The following is a 12,500-nucleotide window of genomic DNA, read 5'->3' as shown; positions in this document are numbered from 1 at the left end:
CCTGCCTTTCTCAGTTCAAAATGATTGATGAAATAAAATTGATCAGTTAAAGATGAAGATAATCAAATGACCAGCCATAGTTATATAACTGCAGCTTGCAAGCCACAGATTCTCACAAGAAGAAGAAGAAGAAGAAGAAGAAGAAGAAGAAGAAGAAGAAGAAGAAGAAGAAGAAGAAGAAGGAAAGAAGAAAAAGAAATGGTGCATTGCAATAAATCACTTGTTTGTGCTTGTCTCTTTGCGCTCGCAGTGTTGATTGCCAGGACAGCTTTTACGAGTGTCGGCAGCAGTCACGCTTAATCCTTATAGTCTGAGTGGTTGAAAGAATCACTCTGTCTTTATATACTTCATCTCATTCATAGATTGTAGGTCTGTGGAAGGCGTGAATGGCTCATAGTTCATAGTTGTAATGGTAAATGTTATTATTGTGTATTGGTAGTTGTAATGGAAGTCTCTTTTGATCATGGGGATGAGTTTCACAATTTTTGTCGTTGTTTTTCATAATGGTATTGTTTTTCTCCTTTTTATTTCTTTATTTCATTATTATTGTTCTTAATCACTGATCTTATATATTGTAATTACTTTTATTACCTTTTTTTTTTAAAGTTCTTCAAGACTTATTGTTTTATAATTTCTCATCTTCTTTTTATCACTTTTTTTTTTTTTTTTTAATATTACGTGATTTAATTTTTGATAATTTATGTTCTTATTTCACTTTCTGTGATTGTCATTATCATTCTCATAATCTATTTGCCTCTTTTTATGATTTGTGTCGTTTCATTATTGATATGGTTGTTGGCAAGATTTCCAGATATTATTGTGATTATTGCAAATGCTACTTTCAACATAATTTCATTGATTTTCATTCTGTTTTATTACTCACTTTCTGAGGTTCTGTTCATGTCACCAACATTTTTATTTTATTTTATTTATTTATTTATTTATTTATTTTTTTTTATCATCACTGTTGTTATTGCTGCTACCTTTATTAATTATTATTGTTATTATTATTATTATTATTATTATTATTATTATTATTATTATTATTATTATTATTATTATTATTATGATCGTCGTCGTCATCATCATCATTATGATTTTGACAATTGTTATAATAATGATGATGATGGTGATTATCATAAGATCATTGATGTTAATTATGATGATGATGATGATGATGATGATGATGATGATGATGATGATGATGATTTTTACATATCTATTTATACATTTTTTTTTACTATTATTATTGCTATTATTGTTATTAATTATTATTATCATTATTATTATTATTTGTTATTATTATTATTATTATATTTTTTTTTAATCATCATTATTATTATCATTATTATTATCATTATCATTATTATTATTATTATTATCATTGTTATCATCATTTTCATCATCATTGTTGTGGTCATAATAATAATCATGATCATAATCATAATGTTTATGATTTCATTTTCATTATCATTATTATTATTACTACCATTATTTTTTTCTTTAGATATTGATGCTGATTATATTGCAATCATGGCATTGATTGTTTATATATTTACTTTCAATATTGCAATTGTTATCTTTTAATGCAGTGATCACCAGCATCGTTAGTCGTAGTTTTAGTACAAGGTTATTTGAGTTACGATGAAGGCATGTTCAAACTTTCTTTCTTTTTTCCTAAAATTTTCTACGCTGTAAGATTACAAAAGGAAGAAAGTGTGCAAATGAGACGTAAATCTATAAACCACAAGATCAATTTGCAACTGCCAATGTTTTCCTCCAAAGCTCATGAGAATACTAATATACAAACTTTGTAGTTGTTGTGGCATTTTCTTGTAATTGTATATTCTTTCTTTTTCATTATTATCATTAGAGATTGTCATAATTTCCGTTCTTTACACAGTTACTCTTTTAGTTTTAAGTCTCACCATTGTACAGAGTAAATGATTACTCACAGTCGAATGTTTGGTTATTCTCAAGCAAAAGTCATTCTCTCCCCTTTGTATATTTATTTGTGACCATTCCATGTCGAGTTTTTTATTTTAATACGAGCTAAACTTTTTTTTTTTCTCTCTCTGTTAGTCCTCATTTATTCAAAGCACTTTTGATATATATAAACCTTATGGCACATAGATAACTGTTCATGTTGTAGTATTTAGGCATGTGAGAGAGAGAGAGAAGAGAGAGAGAGAGAGAAAGAAAGAAAGAAAGAAAGAAAGAAAGAAAGAAAGAAAGAGAAGAGAGAGAGAGAGAGAGAGAGAGAGAGAGAGAGAGAGAGAGAGAGAGAGAGAGAGAGAGAGAGAAGGAGAAAAAAAATAAAAAAATATATATGTCTATGAAAAAAGGTACCCTTAAATTTCCCTGTAGGTTGTCAATCCAGTAATATGTATTGTGTGTGAAGGGATAACCTGTTTGATATTATTTGCATGCCTAAATATAAAGTTAACAATGTAATCGGGATCTGAAATCTGTTTGAGAGTCACTCTGACCTAGGTCGTGAGTTTTCCTCGAAGATATGAATTTTATGACTGGCAAATAAAAAAAAATAAATCTAGGTTTACTGATTATCTGCATTTTGTTGAGTTAGAACATTAGTAATCTTTATCTCAATTCCCGTATTTTTTTTTTTTTATGGATATGTAGAATATGGTCTGTATTACTTTTTTTTTTTTTTTTTTTTTTTTTCTTGATTGTGTGTCAGTGCTCAGTTTTATTACCTGCCTGAGGCCACCAATAACTCCAGTTTGCCTCACACCTACATTGCTATATCTGCATCATTCAAATTAGTCATCACTTGCTCATATCCCCTAAGCATTTTCGCCCACGTCCAAGATAGGGAGCACCGGTTGTTGGTGACTTTACGTACGGAATGCAAAGCTGCGCAAGGTATTACGCAAGTCAAAAGGAAAAAAAATATTGTGAATTTTTCTCCAAGGGGACCTGCATTATGTGTGATTTTATTTTGTATTTTTTTTTTTTTTTTCTCTCTGTCATAATGTTTATTCCCTTTAGTTTTCTCAGGTAATATATATATATTTTTTTTCCTTTAGGATGTGGGAATGTAATGCTGATATACCATGGTTTAATTATCACACTCCTCTCTCTTTTTTTCTTGATTTTTGTTTAGGATTCACAATATTTGTAATGTCCACAATTTGTTAGAGGTGAATAGTTCTGTCCTATACACAAAATGAAAAAAAAGAAAATGGAATTGGCTTACCGATCAATATTATTACTGCAAGCTTTTAGCATTGTATGTTTGTTACTAAATTGTCTAGATTTCTGACTAATGTAAGATTAGTTGTAAATCTAATATTTAGGTTATGATATGAAATATAGATTTAGAAAATTATGTAATATGTTAGGTAAAAAAGAATAAAAAAATTATAGTGTTCATAGAAAATCAGTACGAGATAAATAAATGTGATAATCCAAGAGTTCACTAAAGTACTACTTAGGCAGTTTGAAAAGCAAGCAAAATTTCTAGATAACAGAGTAAGACAAACATTCTAGTGTACGGAGATGTTTACGTCTCCAGTCTGCATCTATAGTTTCTGCGTAACTGCATAATTATTGTAAATAAAAAACTTAATACTTTCTTAGTGTACAGAATTGGATAACCCTCCAAATAAGATTATTTATAATTTTTTTGCTTTTATTATCCTAACAGCTTCTTGCTTTGGATTGACAATAATTGAACATTTGATGAAAATGGTTGGTGGTTACCTTGTTGGTGTCTGCCTTTATTTACAGTTTTCCGAGTCTTGCTTGCTTTATATGTATGTTCTTTCAATACTCTTTCTCTTTTCTCCTCGCCCTCTTTTTTCGTTCTTTCGTTCTTCCGTTCTTCCGTTCCTTCTCCGTCATTTTTTTTTCTTCAGGTTCCGCTCCCTACAAGATTCTTGGGAGGGATTTAGGTGAATATATGTTTATCATAGATTAGTGTCTTTCTTAGCTCACCACAGGAGTCAAGCCTTGCTATTTGATTCTTTTCATTCACCAACCATTAAGTTGACCTGTTACTTTGGTACACTTTGGAAAATGGCATTTGAAATCCTTTTTCTCTTTCAAGAAGTAAATTTGATTTATTAAGTAGGGGAAGTTGTGCATTAGAATCAAAGTTTTTGTGCTTTGATTCATAAATATATAAAATCCTAGTTGACTGTTCTGTGAAAACACCATCCCTTCAAAATGGATTAAGAAATTATCTAATATATGTCAATATATCATAATTTCTGATATGATTTTTGTGTTCCATGAACTCATTAGACCTAGCAATTTGTGTAATATGTTAGAGTAACATAACATACTAGTGTGTAATTATGCTTTTTGGAAAAACCATCTCTTTCATAATACTTTGATATTGAACTAATGTTATTCGTCGAAACGCCCCAATCCCTTGCTCGTCGTCGTCGTGAGGGTCTTGGGAGACAGAGAACGAGTCCTGATGTAGTGGACCACTCCTGCCGTGGATCTTAGCCCTCGCCTCGACTAATTTTGCATCGTCGTTTCTTCCCCCCCTTTCCCTTTCCATCTCTCCTTTGTCCCCTTCGTACTAATCGTAACTGTTAAGTCCCTTTTACCCCTCTTGCTACAGTGCTTTCTCGTAATGCCGTACTTCATGAGCTTGCCCCCAAGCCCCACCCCATCACTGGATTTTGAATGCTGTTCAGGGAGCAGGAAATTTTCAATTAAGGAGTTAATAATATTCATCAAGAGGCAGATTCGACCACCATTTTCCTTAACATAATATATGCTTATCAAGTGAAATATATTGACATACATAATATACTGTGTATACCGCTATATATAAAGTACAGTTTATGTTGTTAAATTACTATAAATATATTTAATTTCATATATATGAACACAGTATAAAAAAAAACAGTAAATAAAGATCACAGTCAATAAGAAACTTTTACTGGCTGAGGATGAAGAATCTTTGTAAGTTTGTAAATAAAAAAAATAGACAAATGAGTAAAGTCAGGTTTCTCCTTTTTTCTTACTTTTAATTCTTCTTTCTTCGCTTTCTCCTTCTCTCTCTCTCTCTTCACTTTCTCCTTCTCTTTCTCTTTCCTTCTTTCTCCTTCTCTTTCTCTTTCTTTCTTTCTTCTCCTCCTCCTCCTCCTCCTCCTCCTCCTCCTCCTCCTCCTCCTCCTCCCTCTTCCTCCTCCTCCTTCTCCCTCCTCCTTCTCCTTCTTCTTCTCCTCCTCCTCCTTCTTCTTCTCCTTCCTCCTCCTCCTCCTCCTCCTCCTCCTCCTCCCTACTACCTCCTCCTCCCTACTACCTCCTCCTCCTTCCTTCTCCTCCTCCTCCCTCTTCCTCTCCTCCTCCTCCTCCTCCTCCTCCTCTTCCCTCCTCCTCCTCCTCCTCCCCCCTCCTCCTCTTCCTCCTCCCTCCCTCCCCCTTTTTCTTTTTCTTTTTCTTCTTTTTCTTCCTCTTCCTCTTCCTCTTCCTCTTCCTCTTCCTCTTCCTCTTCCTCTTCCTCTTCCTCTTCTTCTTCTTCCTCTTCTTCCTCCTCTTCTTCCTCCTCTTCCTCTTCCTCTTCCTCTTCCTCTTCCTCCCTCCTCCTCCTCCTCCTCCTCCTCCTCCTCCTCCTCCTCCAGAGTCCCCGTCTACACGATCGAGGACTGTCCTGCGGATACTCGCTTAAAGCCAGTTACTCGGGATAAATTGACAGGTAAAGCATATGTGTCTGTGGTCGAGAGAATAGACGTGATAAGACCGTCTTCCTGGTAGTGTGGTCATGTGCTGCCAGGTATGGGTGGATGGCAGACGGGGGACATAGACACACAAACGAGCAGGGTCCATGAACACTTGATGGGAAAAAAACTTGAAAAAACACAGTCAAAAATTGAGGTGTGAAATAGCAGTAAGTAATAGTTTTGCAATTTTCCCATCCTTCCTACACTTTTGTCTCCTTAAAATAAAACAGGTATTGACAAAATCCACTCTTTATACGTAAGTGGTGAAGGTTGTGCAGAGGGAAACAATTTAACATGGATAGACGGCCCATACAGAATATTTATTGTAGGTGGGGAAATGTATTCTTTGTAAGTTTGAAACACCCCCAACGATATCTCTCTTCCCTCAACACTGCTTGTTTCTCCCACCTTTCATTCAATTAATTTTATTCCTCTACGTTCTGTTTATTTTAACACGTACGTTTCTCCCTTACCCTTCCCTCCCCCACCCCCCTCTCGATGCGGTTCCACATTTACCTGCGAGAACCGGAATTTCAGACGCATGGCAAGAACACAGGCGCCCCGCCCACTTCTCCCCTCACTCACTCTCTCTTCTCCCCTTATTCACTCCCCCTTCTCCCCTCACCCACTCCCCCCTTCTCCCCTCACCCACTCCCTCCTCCCCTCACCCACTCCCCCCTTCTCCCCTCACCCACTCCCCCCTTCTCCCCTCACCCACTCCCTCCTTCTCCCCTCACCCACTCCCCCCTTCTCCCCTCACCCACTCCCTCCTCCACTCACCCACTCCCCCCTTCTCCCCTCACCCACTCCCTCCTTTTACCCTCACCCACTCCCCCCTTCTCCACTCACCCACTCCCCCCTTCTCCCCTCACCCACTCCCCCTTTTCCCCTCACCCACTCCCTCCGTCACCACTCACTTCCTGTCGTTCGTCCGGCGTCGGGCACTAAAAATACAGCGGTGTCTGGTGCCGCCCCCCGCGAGCCGCCAGTACACCCGGGTGCCGAGAGGGTGACGGAAGTGAAAGCGATTTGTACCGTTTTATTTAGTATCTTTTTTGACGTTGTGTTGTGTTTCTTGGAAGAGTGAGTAGAGCTGCGGTAAGAAGCAGAGGATTTTAAGACTTGTGTCTCCTTTTCATAAGGGATTTTCGTCTTTTTCTTTTTCTTCTTCTTCACAGGACGAAGGTGCAATATTTTTCAGGGTTGTGTTGAAGTGAACTGCACGAGTCTTTTTTTTTTTTTCCTAATATAAAGTGGGATCGCTTAAAATGATGATCAGTGACAAGCTGGATTTGTTTTGTCAAAGTGAAATGAATTGCTTTGTTTTATTTCAAAGCTGTTTTTTTTTCATTCATAACAACGAACGATTTCGGACTGTGTTTAATCTTTCAAACAAATATTTCCGGCTTGTGTAATAGTTAATTTGATATATGAAATTTCCATCCATATCCGCATACTCAGAGATGAGGATGTGTTGTGGATATCAAGTATGTGTGATGATAAACAAGTATAATGGAAAAAAGGAAGAAAAAAATACTGAAAAAACAATTTGCATTCTGAAAGTTATTTCTAGTTTTTTTTCCTTCATATACAGAACTATACCAATAGACAAAATTATACACACACACACACACACGTTTATATATATATATATATATATATATATATATATATATATATATATATATATAATATATGTAATATATATATATATATATATATATATATATATATATATATATATATATATATATAATGTGTGTGTGTGTGTGTGTGTGTGTGTGTGTGTGTGTGTGTGTGTGTGTGTGTGTGTGTGTGTGTGTGTGTGTGTGTGTGTGTGTGCAGATACGCTTGTTTGTCTAGTTACTGAAGGGTTCATTACATCGAAGAGTGGTCCTGCCACATAAATACCTGTTTGCCTTTATATTAAGTATCCCTTAGAAGTGGCAAAGCGAGTCCCAACTGCTTGGTATGGCCCAGTTATGCCTAAAAGTTATTTGGCCTAAATGTTCTTAATAAAGCTTTTATTACTTAAGCATTTGTGTCGAGACAGGAAGAGATTGCTGAAGCTGTGTAAGAGATAATGATAAACGTTTTAACTGCCAATATTCAATGTTCAATGTTCAACCCAATGTTCTTTGTTGAAGCAAAAGTTCTCTCTGGTGTTTCACTCGTAAAAATCTTCATAACCAGATTCAGATTCATATCTACCTGACCATTTAGTTCCTTGGATAAACCGTATTCATATTGACAGATGTAGAAAAGGTATGAATGAGAATGAATATCTTCCCAATACAAGATATCTTTTGTATTGTGAAGATATTCATTCTCATTCATACCTTTCCTTGGATAAGGGAAATGATATGAACCATACTTCGTTATTCACTAAAAAACTTGTATGGAACATGTGTGACTTGAAAGATCTTATTAATTTATATGTAAAAACAGACACTTTACCACATACCACAGGGAAGGCCTCTGTGAAGAGGGGACGTTAACAAGAATGTATATTGTAAAATAATAAAATGGAATAAAACCTCATAAATTATACTATTACTTAAGACTACAATACAAGGCGATAACGAAAACAAAGGTTTACAGCTTCTTGATATTATACAGAATAGTTAAAAAAGAAAAGAAAAAGGTCATACTACACCGAGGCTTAAAACAAAATATTCGAAACGTTCTTTTGGAAAAAAAATGACCACTTTAGTTTGCCACTATTACAAGTCAAAGCGGGGCAAAGATTGTCCTAAAATTTACCCTCATATTCAGACACCCTAACCACAGGGAATACATATGTACACATAACAGTAAATTACTATATTTGTCTTCAGAAACTTTTGGAGATTATAAGTACACAGCGTAGGAGTTTCGAAAACCTGAGTTCGAAACCTGAGCTGCTTCTCTAAATGCCAGGCCTTCAAGGAGATTCCATTGGTCTCACTCTTCCTTACCTTTATCGTAGCCATCTTCGTCTGGTCCAGTGGCCCTCCTTGGTCATCAGGTCGACTGAGGAGGATTCGAAGATTTACGAGTTCGTAAAATCAAGGAAGTCGGCGGTCTGTGGCGTTGTCAGTTTCTTTTCTCCTTGCTCCAAAGTCGGGACACGCTGTGAGGGCACATACACATCTCCAGCTCTGTTTAATGCTTTTTCAGTTGCACTGTGTGCTTGCATCTCCCTCGTTTTGACTATGATAAGCCTCAAAATAGAGCAGCGAAATCTGCTCGATGGATATAGTGGGATAACACTATATCCATCGTTGCCACTGATTCTTTTCCCGTCCAGAACATCCAACTGCAAACATTTTCTTTTAATTCCATTGGTGTTCAGATCTGACTACGTTTTTAAGCATGTTCCCATTTATGTACTCAATCCTTCAACACTGGCAATGAGTGTCTTGTATCATGACTATGGGCGTACCTCGAGTTAGGTCTCCTTGTCATGTGAATGGCCATTTTTTTGTATTATTGTTATCTTATTTCTGAGATATGCCGGCACCTTATTTCATTTCGGAGACACGATATATGTATATATATATATACATATATATATATATATATATATATATATATATATATATATATATATGTGTGTGTGTGTGTATATATATACATACACACACACACACACACACACATATATATATATATATATATATATATATATATATATATATATATATATATATATATATATATATATATATATACATACACATATATTTGGTTGTGTGTGTGTGTGTGTGTGTGTGTGTGTGTGTGTGTGTGTGTGTGTGTGTGTGTGTGTGTGTGTGTGTGTGTGTGTGTGTGTGTGTGTGTGTGTGTTCGTGTATGCGTGCGTGCGTGCGAATAGCTAAATACACATTTGTCTATACACATATATATCGGTTTATACAACTGTTTCATGTACATTGTGTATTGAATATCCCAAAGAAAACTGTGATAGCTGAGCATTTGGAGGAGAGAATAAAAGGAGAAGTACATGACCCGGCGCCATGAGCGGTCCTCGTGCAGACGACGTCGTGGCTCCTCACGAGGAGGTCGGCGCGAGCGTGGCGGTGTTTGAGGAGTACCTGGCACACCTGGCGCCGCACAACCCGCAGTGGCTGGCCTCCCCACCGCCCTGGTGCGCCGACCTGCGCCTCTCGAACGAGGAGGTGGTGGGCGGCGCAGAGAGGGCCTTCAGCGAGGCGGCGGCGAGGGGGGACGCGCCCTGGCTCTGCCCGTCAGGATCACCGCGAGCGACGTGCTCGGGCGGCACCTGGTGGCGTCGAGGAGCATCGCCCCGGGGGAGGTGGTGATCGTGGAGCCGCCCCTGCTCCTGGCGCTCAGGGCGAAGTCCCCGCCGTACTGCTCGAGCTGCTTCAGGCGCGCCAGGGACTACACCTGTCCCAAGTGCGGCTTCTTCCTGTGTGGCGAGGGCTGCCTGACCAAGAAGCACAAGGAGGAGTGCTGCTTCCTCCAGCGCCTGGGCTTGGCGGGACCGACCGCGGAGGAGCAGCAGAAGGAGGAGCGCGAGCTGTGTGAGCGCCTCGCGGCCATGGCGCCCCAGGAACGCGTCCAAGCGGAGGCCCTCCTTCTGCGCGCCAAAGTGACGGCCACGCACCAGCGCCACTACGAGGTCCTGCGCCACTACGTGGTGGTCCCTGCCATCCAGACCTTGGTGGCGATGAGCAGGAGCGAGCTGACGCGGCGGGTGGTGCTGTCGCTGCAGGGCCACCGGGACGAGGCGTCGCAGCGCTTCCGCGTCAACCAGAAGCGCATCGTGGACGTGGTGGTGGGGACGCTGCAGGCGTCGACGGACGCCGCTCTGGTGCACAGGATCTGCTCCGTGTGGGACACCAACGGCTTCGAGGTGCCCCTAGGCTGGGGCACGCGCGTGCACGGCCTCTACCCGTTCGCCTCGCTGCTCACGCACGACTGCCGGGCCAACACGCAGCAGTGGTTCACCGCGGGCGGGACGCTGGTGCTGCGGGCCGTGGACCACATCGCGGCGGGCCAGGTGGTCACGACAAGCTACACGGACCCCCAGTGGGCGACGATGCTGCGCCAGGACCACCTGCGCGTCTCCAAGCAGTTCACATGCACGTGCCAGCGCTGCGCCGACCCCACCGAGATGGGCACCTTCATGGGGTCCCCCAAGTGCTCCGGCTGCGGCGGCCCCATGGTGTCCTCGGCGCCCCTGGACCCCAGCGCCGTGTGGGTGTGCCACGCCGGCTGCCCGCACACGGCGTCCGCCAAGCAGGTACGGGGAGGGAGGCCAGGGGTCAGTGACAGACTCAGAGATACCCTTTAATCTTGCTATGCTATTTGATAATTTACTTCTTTTACGCTGTGTAGACACAATGTTCAATCTACCTTAATACAGAAAGAACATTACATGAGCACTTTGGTAAAGTTCATTCTATCAAGTTCTGACAAAACGCAATAACCAAGAAAAATCATCATCGAGTTGATCACGTAAAATACAAAAAAAAAAAAAAAAAAAAAGTTTCCATTACAAAACCTGTCATAAATACAAACCCCGCTCAGGTAGAGTTCACCCGCATCGCGTCCCCGACAGGTGGCGGGCGTGGGAGCAAGCGTGGGAGCCAAACTGCGAGGCCTCGACCCGACCGACGGAGCCGCCATCGGGACTGCTGCCGACCACCTCAAGGACCTCCTCCACCCGACGCACCACGTCCTTCTGCAGCTGCATGTATCCACGCTCAGGACCATGGCCGATAAGGACCTACGCGGTAAGGGGGGGAGTGAGAGACAGAGGGAATAGGGAGGGAGAGAGAGAGAGAGAGAGAGAGAGAGAGAGAGAGAGAGAGAGAGAGGAGAGAGAAGAGAGAGAGAGGAGGGAAGGAGAAGAGAGAGGGAGAGAGGAGGAGAGAGAGAGAGAGAGAGAGGAGAAGAGAGGAAGAGAGAGAGAGAGAGAGAGAGAGAGAGAGAGAGAGAGAGAGAGAGAGAGAGAGAGAGAGAGAGAGAGAGAGAGAGAGAGGAGAGAGAGAGAGAGAGGAGAGAGAGAGAGAGAGAGAGAGAGAGAAGATTCAATCCAAAAGCTTCACCTCAACACTTATCCTGTTCCAGAGCTAAGTGACGACGCCCTTGAAACGCTGGCAGCCATCGCGAAGCTTGTGGTGGGCGTGGTTATGAAGCTGGAAGCCCCTCTGACCCGCCTCTCAGGTTGGTGGGCTCAACGGGGGGGGAGGGGGGGGGAGGCATTAGGTGTGTTCGTGAGATTTCTACGGTGAAGATAACGGGAGTGTTTTCTGTGATTTGTAATTTGTGCCGATAGTTAGAGATATGAGATGTGAGGGGGCGAGGAATTAGTGGGAAAATGTGTACGTAGAAAAAACGAAATGGTGAACTGTGTCATTGTAATGTCGATAATAGCGCTCCATCTTAATGAATAATTTCTCATATTTAATCGTAGTAGGAAACAGAAGAGGAGACAGGAAAATACCAAGAATAGTAACTTTTAATACATAATTCCTTTACAAATAATGACAATTGTCACGAGGCATGAAAACAAAGGAGTGAATAGAAAACGAAGTGAAGGGTAAACTATACCATTGAAATCAACAACACTATAAGCAGTACATTTATCATTACAGTACGTATGTTTCGCGAAGATGTAAGGGTCCGTCTTGAAGTATTAAGACGTCAGAAACTTCGGGGTCAATGCATCGAGGAGGAGCTCAAGGTCAGTAGGTCAGGGGCAGAGGTTATCTACGAGAGTTGTGTATCATTGTTATTTTTATTTTTATTGCTATTGTTATTTTTATTATTATTATTATTATTATT

The 12,500-nt window shown here is 40.4% G+C and overlaps 1 protein-coding gene across 1 annotated transcript in view; it reads left to right on the top strand.

Moving 5' to 3' along the window:
• The first annotated feature begins 6,584 nt into the window (after positions 1-6,584).
• The window catches only part of LOC119583729 (SET domain-containing protein SmydA-8-like), a 7,512-nt gene continuing 1,596 nt past the window's right edge, over positions 6,585-12,500 (top strand). The window contains 6 exon segments of the mRNA XM_037932382.1: positions 6,585-6,803; positions 9,642-9,905; positions 9,908-10,953; positions 11,272-11,446; positions 11,784-11,879; positions 12,311-12,399. Coding sequence (XP_037788310.1) covers positions 9,704-9,905; positions 9,908-10,953; positions 11,272-11,446; positions 11,784-11,879; positions 12,311-12,399 — 1,608 coding nt within the window. The 5' untranslated portion in view covers positions 6,585-6,803; positions 9,642-9,703.

This window comes from Penaeus monodon, chromosome 17, assembly GCF_015228065.2.
Source record: "Penaeus monodon isolate SGIC_2016 chromosome 17, NSTDA_Pmon_1, whole genome shotgun sequence".
Classification (NCBI taxonomy): domain Eukaryota; kingdom Metazoa; phylum Arthropoda; class Malacostraca; order Decapoda; family Penaeidae; genus Penaeus; species Penaeus monodon.
Note: the sequence above shows the minus strand (reverse complement) of the source record. Positions and strands in the feature narration are given on the sequence as shown.